This window comes from Lemur catta, chromosome 12, assembly GCF_020740605.2.
Source record: "Lemur catta isolate mLemCat1 chromosome 12, mLemCat1.pri, whole genome shotgun sequence".
In the NCBI taxonomy this organism is placed as follows: domain Eukaryota; kingdom Metazoa; phylum Chordata; class Mammalia; order Primates; family Lemuridae; genus Lemur; species Lemur catta.
In genome coordinates this window covers 47,905,862-47,927,701 of record NC_059139.1, presented here as the reverse complement: position 1 = coordinate 47,927,701, position 21,840 = coordinate 47,905,862, and the positions used below count along the sequence as shown (strand labels likewise).

The 21,840-nt window shown below is 33.9% G+C and overlaps 1 protein-coding gene across 4 annotated transcripts in view; it reads right to left on the bottom strand.

Annotated features, from left to right (window-relative positions):
- Nucleotides 1–21,840, bottom strand: part of POLK (DNA polymerase kappa) — a 72,755-nt gene that overhangs the window by 27,308 nt on the left and 23,607 nt on the right. The window contains exons 1-3 of one of the 4 annotated variants that reach the window (XM_045566413.1): nucleotides 18,370–18,606; nucleotides 15,146–15,317; nucleotides 9,414–9,533 (exon numbers count right to left, since the gene is read on the bottom strand). In XM_045566413.1, coding sequence (XP_045422369.1) covers nucleotides 9,414–9,533; nucleotides 15,146–15,280 — 255 coding nt within the window. In that variant the 5' untranslated portion in view covers nucleotides 15,281–15,317; nucleotides 18,370–18,606. Of the gene's footprint in view, nucleotides 1–9,413; nucleotides 9,534–15,145; nucleotides 15,390–18,369; nucleotides 18,607–21,840 lie in introns of those variants that run through there. The other 3 variants (XM_045566412.1, XM_045566411.1, XM_045566414.1) reach the window with 3 other exon arrangements.

Below are 21,840 nucleotides of genomic sequence, written 5' to 3'. Positions count from 1 at the left end.
TTCTACTTTCCTTTACCAACTCTCATTAGTTACCCTTGTCTAATCTCATCTCTTTCTACACCTACCAGATACACACCACTACTGATTTTTAAAGTTTCTTCTACTAAAATCCTCATTTATATTTCCCTTTCTTCCATTTTCCCTCCCAGTGATTTTCAAGTTCTGATCTGAGCCTCTAATATGTATGCTGTTACTTTCGCTATCCCTCAAAATTGGTATGTGTCACACTGGTGAAGGATAAGGGATTTGGTTTGGGTCCTAGCATTGCCACTCATTAGTTACATGACTGAGGTCAAGTTAACCCCTCTCATCCTTACTTTACTTAGAGACACCATATAATGTGCTTATTATCTAGGGATACAGTAAGGGCTTAATGATATTATATATAATTTTAAAAGCAGAAATGACATTTATTGAATATACTATATGTGTCATATAGTATGTTAAGTGTTTTCTATGTTAATTCATTTACTGGCCAAAATAACTCTGAGATCATAATTACCATTCCCATTTTATAAAGAAATTAATGTTCAATAAGATTAAATAACTTGCCCTAAGTCAGAGAGCTATATGTTTACAGCTAAATGTTATAGCTAGACCTGAAAACCAGGTTACTCCAAAACCTGTTTTCCACTACTTTATGATGCTTACCTAAGATACATTTTTTTTTAAGTCTTTAACATTGAAATACACTCAAACCAAACTCTAATGGTATATTTTTTGCCCATATTGTGTCTTATTTTCTTTTTCAAAAATCTCATTTCTATTACATTGAGAAGACTATTTCAGAAATAATGTTTTGTGTTTTCTTGACTTAGCATTTCTCTAAAGACTACCGAGTAAATCCGAGTTGATAAAATCAATTGTTAAAATGGTCAAAATGTACTGATTTGCTGTGTAGTTGCCATTCATATAACATGGGTATTTGTCTAGTCAATTTATGAACCCATGTTATTCTAAGATACTCTGGTAGATAAAAAAAATGATTGTGCCTTTAAGAAATCTAATGAGGGTGGGATATGGTGGAGAATACTTAGAGAGGTTCTGAATAAATACCTTGGGAGTTCAGGTCTGCAGAGCTTACCTACCTCAGTTTGACTAGCAATAGTTCATACTATCATATCACACATAATAAAAATCTAGTACTAAGAAAGTTTATAACTCCAAAATAGAAACATATTTCCCATGATGAAAACACCTCTGTTCTCTCTGATCTTCTTGACTCCTTAAGACTTCCTCAATTCCCTCCCATTTGTATAACTTCTTTTAGAGGAAGTTCAACAAATGAAACAATTTAACAATCAACATAAAACACATTTCCTGCCATTCCTGTTGCAAAAGAAGCCAGAGAGTGGCATCTGAAATATCTTGACCATGAAATAGTCAACTAAAACTGGAATAAAATCTTAAATTCTGCTACCCAATGGAATACATTTTCTATTCCTTCAGATTACTTGCATATTTAAGGATATGAGCTTTAAAAATAGCATAAAAAGCAAAAAGTAAGTACCACTCATGTACTATATCTTTAAAACTATCAAAGATATTTATAGACTACAGATTAATAAAACAAAAACATCCAGAAAGTAAATTGCTAAGGATTAATATCAACTTAAAAATAATGTTACAGTGGACAGGACTGAATTTTTTAAAAAACTTGATAAAATGATACTTAAGTTTATATGAAAGAAACAATAATGCATTAAAAAAAGAGAAAACTTAAAGAAGTGTTATTAGGGAGAATGTTAACCTATATTCCTATTGTTCAGTAACCAAAACTGTATGGTACTGATACAGGAAAAGAATTAATTAGAAGGGATTCCAGAAATAAATTACAATGAGAATTTAGTATTTGAAAGTGCCTCATTTCAATTCAGTGGAGAAAAGATTCATGACTCAATAAATGGTGTTGGGACAAGTGAATCACCATTTAGGAAAAATAATAACATGTAGAGAAATAATACCATTTAAGAAAAAAAATACCACACATCAAAATAAATTCCAAAAGATCTGAGTATGCCAAAATCTATAAAAATACTAAAAGAATATATAGGTTTGGTTATGGGGAATAATTTTCCAAGCATAATATCAAAGGCAAGAAAAAAACTTAAAAAAAAATACTATTGCTGGAACTAATAACTGATGATAGCAAGGTTACAAGATATAAGGTTAATATATGTCTATCATTTTCCTACATACCATCAATGAAAAAGTGGAATTTGAGATGAAAAACACAATAAAATTTATATTAACACTATGAAAAATGAAATACTTAGGTATAAATCTAACAAAATACGTATAAGATTGATATAAGGAAAACTACAGAACTCTGAAGAAAGGAAGCAAAGAAGAACTAAATACAGATGGTCCCCAATTTATGATGCTTCGACACGATTTTTGACTTTATGATGGGTTTAGCTGGACATAACCCCATTGTAAGTCGAGGCATATCTGGACTTACCATGGTTTGACTTATGATTTTTTGACTTTATGGTATGTTTATTAAGATGTAACCCCACTGTAAGTCAAAAAGCATCTTTAAATGGAGAGATATTCCATGTTCATGGATAGGAAGGCTCAATATTATCAAGATGCCAATTCTTCTCAATTTGATCTATAGATTCAAAGCAATCCTAGTCAAGTTATTTGGTGGATATCAACAGCAAGTTATTTGGTGGATATCAACAAACTGATTCTAAAATTTATACGGAGAGGCAAAGGACCCAGAATAGCCAATACCATACTGCCATACTGAAGGGGAAGAACAAACCTAAATGAATGACACTATCCAACTTCAAGTCTTACTACAAAATTACAGTAATCATGGTATTGGTAAAAGAACACACAAATAAATCAATGGAACAAAATAGAGAGCCCAGAAATAGACCCACATAAATAAAGTCAACTGGTCTTTGACAAAGGAGCAAAGGAAATACAATGGAGAAAAGAGTCTTTTAACAAATGGAGCTGGAACAATTTAGTATCTACATGCAAAAAAATGAATCTAGACAAAGACCTTATACTTTTCACAAAAATTAACTCAAAATGAATTACAGACCTAAAAATAAAATTCAAAACTATAAAATTCCTAGATGACCATGGATTTGATGAAGACTATTTAGATACAATACCAAAGGCACAATCCCTGAAAGGAAAAATTGATAAACTGGACTTCATTAAAATTTGAAATTTCTACTCTGTGAAAGATACTGTCAAGAGAATAAAAAGACAAGCCACAGATTGGGAAACAATATTGGCAAAAGACATATCTGATACAGGCCTATTGCGCAAAATATAAAAAGAACTCTTAAAGCTCAACAATAATAAAACAAACAATCTAATTAAACCATAGCCAAGGACCTTAACAGACACCTCACCAAAGAAGATATGCAGATGGCAAACAAGCATATGAAAAGATACTCCACATCTCATGTCACCAGGGAAATGCAAATTAAAACAACAATGAGGAATCACTATACACCTATTAGAATGGCCAAAATCTAAAAGAATGACACCACCAAATATGGTGAGGATGTATAGCAACAGGAGCTCTCATTCATTGCTGGTGGGAATGAAAAATGGTAAAGCTACTTTGGAAGACAGTTTGGCAGTTTCTTATAAAACTAAACATATTCTTACCATATGATCCAGCAATTGTGCTCCTTAGTATTTACCCAAAGGAGTTGAAAACTTATGTCCACACTTAAATCTGCCCACAGATGTTTACAGCAGCTTTATTCATAATTGCTAAAACTTGGAAGCAACCAAAGTGTTCTTCAATAGGTAAATGGATAAATAAGCGGTGGCACCTCTAGACAATTGAATTAATATTCAGCACATAACAGAAATGAGCTATTAAGCCATGAAAAGACATGGAGGAAACATAAATGCATACTACTATGTAAAAGAAGGCAGTCTGAAAAGGCTACCTACTGTATGATTCCAACTATATGACATTCTGAAAAAGGCAAGACTGTGGAGACAGGAAGAAGATCAGTGGTTGCCAGTGGTTAGTGGGGAAGGAGGGGTGAACAGGTAGAGCAAAAAGTATTTTTTAGAGCAAGGAAACTACTATGTGTGACACTATAATGGTGGATACATGTCATTATAAATTTGTCTAAACCCATAGAATGTACAATACCAATAGTGAGCCCTAATGTAACCTATGAACTTTGGGTAATAATGTTGTGTAAATGTATTATAGGTTCACCAACTGTAACAAATGTACCACTCTGGAGGTGGATGATAGTAAGGGAGGCTATGCCTGTGTGGAGGCAGGGGGTGTATGGGAAATCTTTGTACCTGTTCAATTTTGATGTGAACCAACAATTCCTCTATAAAAGCCTTTTTTTTAAAAAAACTGTCATATTTGATTATATAAACATTTAAAATTATGTAGAAAAAACACTCCTACAAAATTAAAAGACAATATATTGGAAAAATATTTAGAACAAATGGCAAGAAAAAAAATCCCAAATATATGATAAATATCTGATAAATCAAGAGAAATACATATAGGCTCCTCTAGAAATGTGGACAAAGGATATTGCTTTGGATTACTAGTTGAACCCACTAATCCATTCTCCCTTCCTTCCATAGTAATAGATTTTTAAGCTGGGTACATAGCCACCCAGCTAAAGCGACAACTTCTTTTGCACCTAAGGGTGGCCATGAAACTAATACTCTTAGGTTGAAAATGTAAAATGATACCATCTATGGTGGAATAGCAGCACTAGAGTAAAAAAGTATAGCTCGAATTCCAGACCTAAAGTAACCTTCCTGCCTCGGTCTCCCAGAGTGGTAGGATTACAGGCGTGAGCCACCACAAAGTAAATTTTAAGTGGTCTTCCATCATGACAAAAGATGATTTATCTGTCATATCATCATGTTTAATGCTTCATAGCATTTCACTATGTGGAGGTATCATAATTTATTTATGATACCACCTTGATTCTAGTTTTTTGTTTTATATACAGCCCTTTGATTATCATTCTTATTCATATATATATTTTATAAAATAAAGACAAATTATATTATATCACCCTTCAGGAAGGACATAAAAACTATGAATAAGGAATTAGTTCCCATACTCTTTTGGGCATTGGGGTCAAAGTGACTCATCTTCACCTGCTTCCCATCCATATTTAGCTCAACTCAGGATTTCTTTCATTTTTCTTCTTACAGGCGGATCTTGCTTCCTGAAGTCTTCATTACCTGGGAAGCTTTCTGATGAGTTCAAAGAGATATTTTGTCTGTTTTATGCAGATTTTTCAGTTGTTCATGCTCGTATGGGTGGTAAATGGGTAAGTTTAACATTGAGGAGGGAGTCCTCCCTAACTCATTCTATCAAGCCAGTGTCACCTTTATACAAAAGCCAGGAAAGGACACAACAAAAAAACAAAACTATAGACCGATATCCTGTATGAACACAGATGCAAAAATCCTCAACAAAATATTAGCAAACCCTTCAATAGTACATCAAAAAGATAATTCACTGTGATCAAGTGGGTTTCATCCCAGGGATTTAAGGATGGTTCAATATATGCAAATCAGTAAAGGTGATTCACCACATAAATAGAAGTAAAAACAAAGACCATATGATTATCTCAATAGATGCAGAAAAAGTACTCAATAAAATATAGCACCCTTTCACGATAAAACCTTCAACAAACTGGGCATGGAAGGATCATACCTTAAAATTATGAGAGCCATACATGACAAACCCACAGCCAACATCATACTGAATGCGGATAAGGTGAAAGCATTGCCCCTAAGAACCGGAACATGACAAGGATGCCCACTGTCACCACTTCTATTCAACATAGTACTGGTAGTTTTAGCCAGAGATACCAGGCAAGAGAGAAATAAAGGGCATAAAAATTGGGAAAGAGGGGTGCAGTGGCTCACGCCTGTAAATACCAGTCCTTTGGGAGGCCGAAGCAGGAGGATCACTTCAGGCCAGAAGTTCAAGACCAGCCTGGACAACATAGTGAGACCCCCACATCCACAAAAATTTTTTTTTTTTAATTTAGCTGGGTGTGCTGGTGAGCGCCTGTGGTCCCAGCTACTTGGGAGGCTGATCCAGGAGAATCATTTGAGCCCAGGAGTTCAAGGTTACAGTCAGCTATGATCACACCATTATACTCCAGCCTGGGTGACAGAGCAAGACCTTATGATTTAACAAAAAAAAAATAAAAAGAAGAGGAGGACAAAAAGGAGGAGGAGGAGGAAGAGGAGGAAAAGCAAGCGGAGGAGCAAGAAGAGGAGCAGGAAGAGGAAGAAGAAGAAAACCAAATCAGGAAAGAAGTCAAATTATCCCTGTTTGCTGACAATATGATCTCATATCTAGAAAACCCTAAAGACTCCACCAAAAGACTCCTATAACTGACAGATTTAGCAAAGTCTCAGGTTACAAAATCAATGTATACAAATCCGTAGCATATCTATATACTAATAAGAGTTAAGCTGAGAGTCAAATCAAGAGCTCAATATCATTTACAAGCTGCAAAGAAAATAAAATACCTAGGAATATACTTAATCAAGGAGGTGAAAGATCTCTACAAGGAGGACTATAAAACACTGATGAAAGAAATCGTAGATGACACAAACAAATGAAAAGTATTCTATGCTAAAGGACTAGAAGAATCAACATCGTTAAAATGTCCATACTGCCCCAAGTGATTTACAGATTCAATGCAATTTCTATCAGAATAGAACATCATATTTCACAGATCTAGAAAAAATAATCCTAAACTTCATCTGGCACCAATAAAGAGCCCGAACAGCCAAAGCAATCTTAAGCAAAAAGAACAAATCAGGACACACAATACCTGAGTTTAAATTATACTGCAAGGCTGTAGTAACCAAAACAATATGATACTGGTTTAAAAGTAGAGACACAGACCAATGGAACAGAATAGAGAACCCAGGAATAAAACCATATAGCTAGAACCAACTGATTTTTGACAAAGCAGACAAAAACATACACTGGGAAAAGGACACCTTATTCAATAAATGGTGTGGAAAACTGGATAGCCACATGCAGAAGAATGAAACCGGCTTCTTATCTCTCTCCATATACAAAAGTTAATTCAAGATGGATTAAAGACTTAAATCTAAGGCATGAAACCACAAAAATTCTTGAAGAGAATAGGAAAAACTCTTCTAGACATTGGCCTAGGCAAAAAATTTATAACTAAGACCCCAAAGGCAAATGACACTACAGTAAAAATAAATGGGACTTAATTAAATTAAAAAGCTTCTATACAGCAAAGGAAATAATTAACAGAGTAAACAGACACAGAATGGGAGAAAATATTTACAAAGTATACACGTGACAAAGGACTAATATCTATAATCTAGAATCGGTAATTAACTCAAACAAATAAGCAAGAAAAAAACAATCCTACCAAAAAGTGGGCAAAAGACATGAACTGAATTTTTTCAAAAGAAAATAGACAAATGGCCAACAAACACATGAAAAAATGCTCAACATCACACTAATGATCAGGGAAATGCAAATTAAAACCACAATGAAATACTACCTTACCCTGTCAGAATGGCCGTTATTATAAAGTTAAAAAACAATAGATACTGGTGTGGATGCAGTGAAAAAGAGCATTATACAGTGTTGGTGGGACTGCAAATTAGTACAGCCTCTATGGAAAACAGTATGGAGGTTCCTCAAAGAAATAAAAGTAGACCTAACCATTTGATCTAGCAATCCCACTACTGGTTAACGACCCAAAGGAAAAGAAGTCATTTTATAAAAAAGACACCTGCACTTGAATGTTTATCATAGCACAATTCATAATTGCCAAGATATGGAAACAACCTATGTGTCCATCAATTGATGCGTGGTTAAAGAAAAAAAAAAAAAATATATATATATATACACACACCATGGAGTACTACTCAGCCATAGAAAGGAATGACATAATGTCTACAGCAACCTGGATGGAACTGGAGAACATTATCCTAAATGAAGTATCTCAAGAATGGAAAAACAAACACGTGTTCTCACTAATAGGTAGGAGCTAAATGATGGGTATAGATAGACACAAAGAGGTGATAAAGACATTGGAAACCAAGAAGAGGGGGAGGGTGGTAGGGGGATGAGAGATAAAAACTTACTTATCGGGTACAATGAACACCATTCTGGTGACAGGCACACTAAAAGCCGTGACTTCAGCATCACACAATTTACCCATGTAACAAAAACATTTGTACCCCTCTAATATCTTGAAATTAAAAAAAAATTATATTGTGCTCTAGGAAGGTAGGTATATATGAAAAAATGACACATTATAGTTTGGTAAAGAAAACAAAACTATTTTTGTAGCATATTAGATCAATATCATAATTTTATTGTTATCTTACAGCCTAGTGCTTTGTTAACATTGGATCAGATTTTGATAGAGAGTATACTTGTCTGGCCATGACTTTAGTTTTACTACCAGAAATTTGACTGCTTTGAGTCATCAATCTACAACATGGTACCCTGCAGCTTGGTTCTTCCCAAATTTTTCTGCTGTAATAAATTTTAACAGCAGAGGAAACATTTTTATTCTCCAAGATCCTAGAGGAAAAGCCAAAAGCCTCCAAGTTTTTAGAAGTCTTGTGTGTTGTCTTAAAAATTCATGTACATTTGGCAGTCTAACCTATAGTGTGACTTTTGTTTTACTATAACACAATTATGTTTTAATTAGTTAACATGCTCCCCCAGTCCTTTTTTCTTTTCAAAATCAGCATTACAGAAATCATGCCACATTTATCCTGTGGCCTTTTCTAGCTGCAAAGCATGTACATAATGAAAAGAACACAGGATTTGGGTTAAACCTTAGCTCTGCCGACTACCTGTCCTATGAAGGTGGGCAAGTTACTTAATCTAACTAAGACTTCAATTACTCTTGTATAATGGAGGTGACACTGTCTAGGTGTGCAGTCTTTTATGTTAATGAGTAGAGCAAAACTCAGCAAAGTATGCACATTTGCTGAATGTGTATACTTTACAATATAATGAACACGTACGTTTCACTTTTGCAGTTAAGACTTGATAATACAATTTTTTTAAGAGACAGGGTACCCAAGCTAGAATACAGTGGCGTGATCAAAGCTCACTATAATCTCAAACTCCTGGGCTCAAGTGATTCTTCTGCCTCAGCCTCCCAAATAGCTGGGACTACAGGTGTGCATTACTGTGCCTGGTTAATTTTTATATTTTTTTGTACAAATAGGGTCTTGCTATGTTGCTCAGGCTGGTCTCGAACTCCTGGGCTCAAGCGACCCTCCCACTTTGGCCTCCCAAAGTGCTGGGATTACAGGCATAATCCACCACACCTGACCTATAATGCATTTTAACTGTCAATTACTATTCTACCAGCTTCCACGTTATTTAACAATTGAATTAATACCTGTACTTGTGCTTTCCTTAGCTGCTGGCTGGTAATTTGAGCTTTTTGTTGCATCATATTTTCAATTCGTTGGTTGACTTGCTTTTCCTTCTTAAGCTCATTTTCATAAAATCTAGACCCCTGTGGAAGAAAACAAAACAAAGCATAAGAAAAATGTCTAAAGGAAAGCATCATTTGTAGTATGACCTGGTAGTTAACAGTATAGACTCTGGAATGAGAATGACTGAATTTAAAACTTAGCTCTACTACTTAATAGCTGGGTGACCCTAAAATTATTTGATCATCTCTATGCCTCAGTTTCCTTATCTGTAAAATTGAATTTATTAATAGTTACCTAAATCATAGGATTGGTGTAAGCCAGTACTGAGCACAGTACAAACTCTCTGAGTGAAGATCTTGAAGGCCTTAGTTGGTTGGGTTATCAGTTATCTTTTTCACCAAAAATTATTCTTTAAATCATCAAAGAAAATGTAGAAAATACTTTTAAAAATTTGCCCGTCATGTCATCACTGAACATAGTGTCTATCCATTTGTCAGGTTGATAGACAATCAGGTTATTTCTACTTTTAGGCTATTATGAAAAATGCTGTCATAAACATTTGTGTATGTTTTTGTGTAGACATACATTGTCATTCCTCTTGGGTATGAACCTGGGAGTAGAATTTCTGTGTCTTATGGTAACTCCATGCTTAACTTTTTGAGGAAATGCCAGACTGTTTTCCAAAGTGGCTGAACCATTTTACAATGCCACCAGCAATATACGAGGGTTCCAATTTCTCCACCTCCTTGCTAACATCTGTTATTGCCTACCTTATAGCCATTCTAGGCAATAATAGTGGGAATGGCATCTCATTGTGGTTTTTTTTTTTTTTTTTTTTGAGACAGAGTCTCGCTTTGTTGCCCAGGCTAGAATGAGTGCCATGGCGTCAGCCTAGCTCACAGCAACCTCAGACTCCTTGGCTTAAGCGATCCTACTGCCTCAGCCTCCCGAGTAGATGGGACTACAGGCATGCACCACTATGCCCGGCTAATTTTTTCTATATAGATTTTTAGTTGGCCATATAATTTCTTTCTATTTTTTAGTAGAGACAAGGTCTCGCTCTTGCTGAGGCTGGTCTCGAACTCCTGACCTCGAGCAATCCACCCACCTCGGCCTCCCAGGGTGCTAGGATTACAGGCGTGAGCCACCGCGCCCGGCCTCATTGTGGTTTTTAATTTGCATTTCCCTATTGAGCATATTTTCATATACCTATGAACCATTTGTATATCTTTTTTTTTTTTTTTTGTGACAGAGTCTCACTCTGTTGCCCAGGCTAGAGTGCAGTGGCATCATCACAGCTCACTGCAGCCTCAAACTCCTGGACTCAAGCAATCCTCCTGCCTCAGCCTCTCAAGGAGGTGGAACTACAGGCATGCGCCACCATGCCCAGCTAATTTTTCTGGTTTTTGTAGAGACTGGATCTCTATTTTGTTCAGGCTGGTCTTGAACTCCTGGCCTCAGGCATCCTCCTGCCTTAGCCTCCAAAAGTGCTAGGATTACAGGCATGAGCCACCATGCCTGAGCAACCATTTGTATATCTTCTTTACTGACATGTCTAATTCATCTTTTTTGCCCACTTTTTGATTAGTTTGGTTGTCTTATTACTGAGTTGTGAGAATTCCTCATATATTCTGAACGTAAGTCTTTTATTAGATATGTGTTCTGCAAATATTTTACCCAAATATATTGCTTATCTTTTCATTTTTAATGGTGTTTTTTGAAGTACATTTTTAATTTTGATGAGGTCCAATTTATCATCTTTTTTGTTTATTGACTATGCTTTTGGTATCATATCTAAGAAATTTCTCCCTAACTGAAGGTCTCAAAAATTTTCTTATATTTTCTTCTAAAAGTTTTATTGTTTTAGCTCTTTAAATGAATTTTGAGTTAATTTTTTGTGTATGGTGTAAGGCAAAGGTCTAAGTTCACTTTTTTTAAAGAGATGAGGTCTCAATGTGCTGCCTAGACTTGAACTACTGGGTTCAAGTCTCCTGAATAGCTGGAATAGCTGGCACTATAGGTGCATGTCACTGCATCTGGCTTAAGTTCACCGTTTTTACATATGGATATCCAGTTGTACCAGCACTATTTATTGAACAGACTGTCCTTTAGCCTTAGTACTTGTGACAAAAATCAATAGACTATAAAGATTTCTGTACTGTCAGTTCTGCTCCATTGTTCTATCTGTCCTTAGGGCAGTACCACACTGTCCTGATAACTGTAACTTTATAGTATGTTTTTAAATTGAAAAGTCAAAGACCTCAAAGTTTTTTCTTTTCAAAATTGTTTTGGCTATTTTAGGTGTTTTGCATTTCCATATAAATTTTAGGATCTGCTTGTCAATTTCTGCAAAAAAAAAAGGTACTGGAAATTTGATGGGTGATTATGTTAATTCTATAGATCAATTTGAGAAGAACTGCCATTTTAACAATATTGAATCTTCTCATACTTGAACATAGATTGTCTCATTTATTTAGATCTTTAATTTCTCTCAGCAAATTTAAAAAGTTTTCAGAGTACAAGTCTTGCACTTCTTTTGAAATTCCTTAGGATTTTCTATATATAAGAATCATGATATCTGTGAACAGAGATAGTTTTAGCTCTTCCTTTCTAATCTTAATGCCTTTTATTTATTTTTATTGCCTGACTCCACCGGCTAGAACTGTCAGGACTATGCTGAACAGAAAAGATGAGAGTGGACATCCTTGCCTTGTTCCTAATTTTACAGAAAAAGTGTTCAGTCTTCCATCATAAAGTATCATGTTCACTGTAGGATTTTTATAGATGCCCTTTACTAGGCTGAGGAAGTTCCCTTTTATTTCAAGTTTGTTAAGAGTTTTTAACATGAACAGAGGTTAGATTTTTGTTAAATATGATTTTTCTGGGTTTACTGAGATGATTACGTGGGTTTTGCCCTTTATTCTACTAATATGGTGTATTATATTAATTGATTTTTGGTTCCTAAACCAACCTTGCTTTCCTAAGATAAATCTCACTTGTTTATGGTACATAATCTTTTTTATATGTTGTTGGATTCGTTTCTCTAATATTTTGTTGAGGACTTTTGCATTTATAAGGATGTATAACCTTTGATACTTGGCCTCACAGAATGTGTTGGGCAGTGTTCTATCCTTCTCTATTTTCTGAAAGCGCTCATGGAGTATTGATATTATTTCTTCAAATGTCTGATAAAATTCACCAGAGACACTATCTTGTCCTTGACTGTTTTTTTTTTTAGTGTTAAGATTTTTAATTACTAATTTATTTTCTCTCCTTGTTATAGTTCTATTTAGATTTTCTATATCTTCTTGAGTCAGTTTTGGAAAATTGTGAATTTCTAAAAATTTGTCCAATTTATTGAGATTTATTTTAAAATACCCCTCCAAAAATTAGTAGGGGAAGGGTGGAATAGAGGAAACAATATTTATAAAAATGTTAGTAATTGTTGATGTTGATATTGATGATGGATGATGATTAAATGGGGATTTATTATTCTCTTTACCTTTGTGTATTGGAAATTTTCTGGTAAGAGTTTTAAAAATTAAATTATATTGCTATTGAATAGCAACAATTAGAAATTTTCATTTTAAAAAAGATACCATTTATGATAAACTCATCCCATATACTAGAGGAATACATATTCTTAAATTTGTTTTATATATTAATCATATGATTTATATCAATTACATATGTGTATATATTTTTATGATATGAATATCATATAAAATTTATATGGAAGAGCAAAGGTTCAAGAATACTCAAGATACCTGTGAAAAAGAACAAAGTACTAAAGAAGAGATTGTTCTAGCAGATGTCAAGACTTATTATAAAGTATTATAATGAAGACCATGTTGTATAGGTACAAGAATAGGCAAATAATTCAGTGGTACAGAAGAGAAAGCACTATCAGCAGTAAAAGGATGGACTATACAATAAATGCCACTGGCACACAGAGAATAGAGAGGGAGGATCAGATAGGAACATCTATTATAGGATAACATTTCTTTACCTACAAACTAGGTTCATAAGTTTTAATCTTTTGCTTCTTGTTTTTCAATATTTTTATGATGAAAATTTCAAAGTAGTCTCAAACATAGAAAAAATAGAGATTAATACAATAAATACATATATAAAACTACCACTGGGACTTAACAACTGTTAACATTTTACTATATTTGCTTCATTAAGCTTTTAAGTAAAATGTTTTAAAGTAAATTACAGATATCATGACATTTAGCTTTTCCAGAGTATTTCAGTATGCATCTTTAAAAGTAAGGCCAATTTTCTACTTTATCATATTAACACTGTCATAGTTAACAAAAGTAACAATCATTCCTTAATATTACACAGTATTCTCTTCATATTCAAATTCCCCTAAATGTTCCAAATGTATTTTATTGCTGTTTGTTCAAACGAGTATCAAATCATCACCGTCATATGTCATATTTGCTTATTTCATCTCTTAATTCTTTTACTTTTATTCTTACTTTTAAAATTCTTATGTTTTACATACTTAAAAATTATTTTTCCCCTCAGCTTTTTATTTTGGAATTTTCAAATCTTCAAAAATTGAAACAATAGTACAATGAACATCTATATGCCCTTACCTAGATTAACCAATTGTTAGTATCCTGCTACATTTGATTTCACCCCCAACTTCTATGAATATGTATATGCATATGTGTTCGTACACACACACACACACACACACACACACACACACACACACACACACTCTCTTTTTCTCTCTCTCTTTCTCTTTCCCCACTCCTTTTTGGCTAAACCATTTGAAAGTAAGTTGCTGTGGACATCAGCATGCATTTCCTAAGAAAAGACATCAGCATATAATTCTCTTAAATTATACACCCTCCTACACATATATGTCATAATATATAAATGAAACCAAAAGAGTGGTAGGAAAAAAACTTTTATGACCTTGGAGAAGCCATATGTAATGGACTAATTCAAGTAAATAAAAAGAAGCAAACAAAAAATTTCTGCACAGGAGACTATCATAAGAACAGTCAAAAGATAAATAATTATACAATGGATAAATGCACATAGAGTAGGAATAGAGTTCATAAAAAAATACAATGGTTTTTAAAATATGAAAAAATGCACAATCTCATTTTTGTAAGAGGAATGTAAATTAATGCTACCCAATGTTATCTTGGATTGACAAATCCAAAAAAGTTAGTAATACATTGTATTGGCATGGTTTCAGCAAGGTAACATACACTCTCATATATTAGTGGTAGAAGTGTAAATTGATATAACCATTATGGAGGATAATCTGGCAATTCATAAATATCACACGTGCACATATTCTTTCATGCTATATGCATTTGGTGGAGGAATTCCACTTCTAGGAATCTCTCCTATAGTTATACTTGCATATATATAAAGTTATTAAGTACAAAGTCATTCACTGTATTATTGTTTATAAAAATAAAAGACTAGAAGTGACATTATTTTGCTTTTACATGTATATTATATGCATGTGAAGCAGAAAGCTGGATGGCAAGAGCAAAAGAATAGAAGGGAGATTATTCCATACCCCTTCGTAGCTTAATCTTATATTAATATACTAAAATATTAAAATTTTAAATAAAATGATATTCAAAACTGATTTTTTTAGAACAGAAAGTTAAAGTTACTAAATTATAGATATTAAAAGAAACAAGAAACATACCTTTGTGGCTTCCATTATAATTTTGTTAATTTTCTCTTTATCTAATCCTTCCATTCCTGCTTTATTATCATTAAGTCCCATCCTAAGCAGAAGATCATCTTTCTGATTGTCGTACTTCTCCTTTGTACTATCCATGGTGTAAACTTAAAGGTAAAATGACTTTTTTTATTATCTGAAAAAGCATACAAAATAAACACTGCTTTTAAAAGCAACCATGGGTAGGGGGAACATAAAAGTTAAAATGAAACTATGTACATCTACTATGCATCAATAAAAAATTATTTTTAAAAAAGTTAAAATGATATACAAATCAGCAAAACAAATTTAAAAATGATAGCTAAGAGGTTTTAGCTACTTAAAAATTATTGCTCAGATTTAAAAAATTACAGTTGACTCTTGAACAACATGGGTTTGAACTGCGTGGGTCCATTTATACAGGGGTTTTCTTCTACCTCTGCCATCTCTGAGACAGCAGCACCAACCCCTCCTCATCCTCCTCCTCAACCTGCTCAATGTGAAGACACGAGGATAAAGATCTTTATGATGATCCACTTCCACTTAATAAATAGTAAATATATTTTGTCTTCCTTATGATTTTCTTAATAACTTTTTCTTTTCTCTAACTTACTTTATTGTAAGGATACAGTATATAATACACGTAACATAAAAAATATGTGTTACTTGACTGTTTATGTTATCAGTGAGGCTTTTGGTCAACAGTAGGCTATTAGTTAAGTTTTTGGGAGTCAAAAGTTATATGTCGATTTTCTACTGTGCTGGGGGCCAGTGTCCCAAACCTCTGTGTTGTTCAAGGATCATCTGTACTATTCCAAGATTACTATCCTCTTGGAGGAATAAAAGGAATTAACATTTCCTGCATGCACCATGCCAGCTGCTATGCTTAGGGCTTTACCTATGAACCTGGTAACAGACCTGAAAGGTATTATTATACTCAAAATAAAAAATCCAAGTCTTAGAACATGTCTCCTGACGCAAATTTGCTAACAAGTGGCAACATGTGTGTTGAAACCCAGGTCTGAGTACAAAGCTCCAATTAATACACTGTGTAGAAAATAAATACAAAATCACACTTCCTACACTACACTTTAAGTTCAATAGCATTTTATTATCCATAGTATATAGAACGCTATTCGTAAGGCAGTGAAAAAATACAGAAAAAATAATAATCTATTCATGTCTAGCAAATTATTACATTGCACAATGTTATGTCACTTCTAAGGTTAAGAAAAATTCTTTCAGATAATAATTCTTTAATATCTTCCTAAAGTTTACAGTTTACCTTCACACACATTAGCTTTTAAAAATCTTTACAACAACCATGCAAAACAGATTTGGTTATTCTCATATAGGAATAAAAAACCTGAAACTTCAGCAAGATTAAATGATTGCCCATCATAACTCTATGAGTAAGTGGAATAATTGGGATTTGAATCCAAGTGTTTTTATTCGAACTCTAAAGCATCCTCCATGACATCACAGTTGCCTCCAATTTGGGGTTCACTTATGCTTTAAATAAATGGCCAGGTGAACAGCTGCCAAGAATCTACAACAAATTATGATAGTTATTTCTTATCTGCATCATTTAGAGAGGGCTCATTTACTCTGCTTGCCTTGAGGACATTTCCTTAACAATGCTGCTTCCGTTTTTGGCACCAGCAAAGAATAATCAAAATAATTTTTTTGAAGGGACTTTGAATACTGTGACTATTAGTGGCAGTTCCATTAGAAAAGGTGTGCATCACAGTAGTTCTCAAACTTTGCTACACATCAGGCCCACCTAGAGAGCTTTTAAAAACCCTGATGCCCAAATCTTATCATCCCATACCAAATAAATCAGAAGATCTGGGAGCAGGAGCCAGACAAGAGTATTCTTAAAAGATACCCAGTAATTCCAAAGTATAGGAACACTGATATAGGTGCTGTTTCTCAGTGTCCAAAGGAATATAGGCTGGTATTCTGTTTTCATCATTTGAATTTTTTTCCTTCAACATTTAGCTTAATATTATCCTATATTTTGCCTTATGCTTCATTAATCCAATTAATTCTCATTTTCTAATAAAGTAGGCAAACATAATTCACCATACCACCACTACTAAAAAGTGAAGAGGCTAAATGCAGGCATCCTACATTTAAGTGGCCTTGCCCTTTAATGATGAAATGTATAAAAGGAAAAGAAACATTTATCGAATCACTACTACTTCACATATAGTATATTAATTAGTTAGCAAAAAAACTCTGAGAATAATTGGTTTTGGTTCTTAACTGGGTCAGAAGAGCAGGGCTACCAGCAATACTAGGACCACGTTTATACAGGTTTGTAGCATCAGTCCAAATACTTGTCTGACATCTCAAGTTTAACTTGTCCAAAATTGATCCTCTCATCTGCTCTATCCCCTAAATCAGCTCCACTAACATTACAGCCTTCCTAGTCTCAGTTGAGGGCAACTCTAATTCACTTCAATTGCTGATGCAAATAACCTTGGAGTCATTCTTGACCCCTCTCTTTCTCATACACCCACATCCAAACTGTCAGGAAATCCTGTCGGCCCTGCTTTCAAAATACACCCTGAATTTAACCACTTCTCACTATCTTCACTGCTTTCACTCTAGTCTGAACCACCATTATCTCTTGCCCGGATTATTGCGATATCCTCTTAAATAGTCTCTCTACTTCTGCCCTTGCTCTCCTATAGCCAGTTATCAACACAGTAGCCCAATGGAGTCTTTTAAATCACAAGTTAGATCACTTGTTGCTCTTCTGTGGAAAACTGTACACCACCATCCCATCACACTCCAGAATAAAACCCAAAGTCATTAAAATGACCTTCAAGGCCATATAATGAGTCTGGATCCCTGTTACCTATCTATCCTCAGATCTGTCTAACACTCTCCCCCTTGCTCACTACTCTCCAGCCACACTGGTCTCTTGGCTGCTCCTCAACTCTGGCAGGCACACGCTAACCTTGAGGCCTTTTTGTATTGATTATTCCCTCTTCCTGGAGGGCTGTTATGCCAGATATCCTCTTAACTAAACTTCCACATCTCCTTCAAGTCTTTGCTTAAATGTTACCTTCTCAATGAGGGCCTAGCTTGATTTCTCTATTTAAAATTATAGACTGATTACCCCTCCTACCCTTTCTTTTCAATGCCCTGTTGCTTTTTCATACCTCTTATCATATTCTAACATAATACACGTTACTTACTATGTTTACTATCTCCCTGGTAAAAATGTAAGCTCTTTGAGGACAAGGAACTTGTTTTTTGTTTTTCCGATTGATATATCCAAAATGCTTCAAATGTAGTTGGGTGTGGTGGTGTGCACCTGTAGTCCTAGCTACACAGGAGGCTGAGCCAGGAGGTTGTCCCCAGGAGTTTGGGGATGCAGTGAGCTATGATCATGTCACTGCACTCCAGCCTGGGCAACATTAGTGGCAGTTATCTTCTTATCTAGCTGAAATCGTACCCTTTGGTCAATATCTCCTTATTCTGTCTCTAAAAAAAAAATTGAAATCAGCATGTCAAAGAGATGTGTGTACTCCCATGTTCACTGAAGCATTATTCATAATAGCCAAGACAGGGAATCAACCTAAGTATCCATTTATGGATGAATGGCTAAAGAAAATGTAAATATACACAATGGAATACTATTCAGCCATAAAAAAGGAAATTTCTTTGGTATAAAACTCTGGTGTCTAAAAAAAAAAAAAGAAGGAAATTGTCATTTGTAACAACACAGATGAACCTGGAGGATATTATGCTAAGTGAAATAAGCCAGGCACAGAAAGACAAATACCACACGATCTTTTATATAGGAACTCTAAAAACGTCAAACTTATAGAAGAGTAGAATGGTAGTTATCAGAGGTTGGGGAGAGGGGGAGAATGAGGAGATACTGACCAAAGGGTAAAATTTCAGCTAGATAGGAAGAAGATAAGCATGCTCAGTTCAGTGACATAAATCATGGTGCCAAGAGGAACTCAGAGTGATCCAGATATACTGAACCTTAGTATGTTGTTTATTACCTTCGTTGTCCAGTAATTTTTCTTATTTTTTATGGGTTAGTATGTTTGTTATCTTTTCAGATTCTCCAAAACCTTTCATTAGTCCTGGTTATCCCTGTTTTTCCTATTAATTCTTCAATGAGTTTCTTTACCTAGAAATCCATAAACTGAAAGGGAGCTCCTAATAGAGATGATCACATAACATCACAAAGTATGATGATGTTCCATATTTTCTTAGGAAATGAAATTTAATTCTACTTCAAATGGTTTTGTGAGGGCAGCAAATCATGTAGTTAGTGCCTAGAATAGTATTTGGCACATGATAAGTTCTCAATAAATATTATTATTATTAAAGTAATACAAATTTCCAGAGCTATAAAAATCACTAGTCTTACTTTTCTTACTTCTCTCCCTTTTAGATAAAGAGACTATAAAAAGGGAACAGGATGCACTGTAAGGATCCCCAAGAAAAAGCCAAAGTTCATAGATCATACAGAAAAATTTTATTTCTGTTTCTCTAGCTTCCAAATTAGTATTTGACCTGTGATTATTAGGCAGTACCATATGTAAAGTCCAAAACCCTATGAATAAATATAACTGTGACTTAAACAAAAGTTTTTTTTTTTTTGAAAAGGTCATTTTTTTACATGAGAGTTTTGATAGGCAAAAAAAAAAACAAAAAAAAGAAAGAAAGAAAATGGTCATTTTTATAGCCTGATATTACAGAATACAGTTTGTTTTACTTCAACTCATAAACACAATCAGTAATGCACAACTAGAAAGAAAGAATTCTGGGTTCTTGTGGTTTAGCATATTGACTTAAAAGGACATTTTTGCTGAAAATATTCAAATTCTTCCCAATCTTTTTCAACCACTGACTATTCAAGTTACCACTCAAAAATATAAGGCAAACCTCTGTTTTTGGTGGTAGTAAGGATGGAAACTTAGAATTTTTCAGAAGGAATTCTAAGGAAGAAGTTTTAGCGTAATAGGGTTCCTCCCACTTATGAAAGGCACACAAAACCATGTAAACAATATCACAGTGACCAAGGTCACCTAGAATTAATCTACCAGAAAATATGCAAAATATACCAAAGGTAATAGGAGAGGAGGAGGGAGGGAGGAGAGAAAGGAAGAGAGAAGTATGAATATAGAAAACTAAACTACAGTAAGTTCCCATTTCTAATATACTGTAAATAGACAAATTTAATAATTTCTTCAGGAAACCTTTATACATCTTAAGAATGAATATTATTTTAAAATCTCCTGAGTATTCAAATATTGAATACTTTGAACAGAGTAAGTACCCAGTACAAAACTGCAGACTGTGATTAAATGTTCTTTTTACTATCTAAATTTAAATATAATGAATTGAATTAAGAATATTACTCTAAATTTAAAATGGCAATTTTAAAATTAATACATCTTACTTACATGTCTGACTTAAAATTTTCCTTTTTCATTTTCATTTATTATACATATATTTTTTTTAAATTTCAAGAAAATAAATCACAATCCCAAAACTTTAACAGATTATTTTTCCATATTCTTCTCCAACTATTTTACACATACATGCAAGAACACATATACTGAAACCACATGCCCACAATTTTTATATGATAGGAATGAAAGCATAGATACAACTTTGTATTTTTGGCTTTAACTTCTAATATCTTTGCAAAATAAGATGAAAACATTTCAAAGCTATTTTAAAACTGGATTATTTGGAAGACTTATTTATAGGTATCACTGGGAAAAATAACAGAAATAATGAAACTCCACAGATCCTAAACCAAGAGTACATATGCTAAAAAAAACCCTCAAGTTTTTACCAGAGACACAAGGCCTCATCTGTGAGAACCACGCATATATCCTCTTCTATTGCCTTTTTTCTTCTTCATTTTTCTATTCATTTAAGTGATTCTGATGAAGAACAGGACAGAAAGTAGTCAAAACACCTACACTTTACCTCATCCTACGGACATATTAAATTCACTCTAATAGAACAATAACCTGAAATTATCTTCTTTAGTACAGAACGAAAAATATTCTAATATAAACACATTAACTAAAGGGTCACTTCAAAGGTAAATTTCCCAAGCCAAGTTTATAATGAGTTGCATATTTTGTAAAAGTCTTTCAGGTTCTTTAACAATAAAAACTTTGTTTTATCTCAGAAATAAACACACTCAGGACATTCAACAATTATGAAAATTTAAGTTTATATCTTATTGAAGTTGATTGTTTCTGAGGATGTTGACTCATTAAAATGAAGGAGGTAGGCTGAGAGGTTCTTTCTTTGGGTACTAGATCATGTTTGCAAAAACATCTATATAAAAGTGATTCTGAACAGGCTAATTTTGTTTCAGTAAAGCACATAAGTCTTAAGGGATAGTTGATACTGTGTCCTTAAAAAAGGAGAAAAAGCTTCTCCTGTAGTATCTTTTTTGGTACTGTATTTTTTAAGTTCTGCGATCTATTAATAGGAATTTATCTTCTTTTTTTTTAACAAATTTTTTGTAGAGATGGGTATCTCACTGTTGCTCAGGCTGGTTTTGAATTTCTGGCCTCAAGCAATCTTCCCTCCCTGGCCTCCCAAAGTGCCAGGATTACAGGAATTAGCCACCACGCGTGGCCAGAAATTTACCATTTTAATATAAAATTACAACAGAA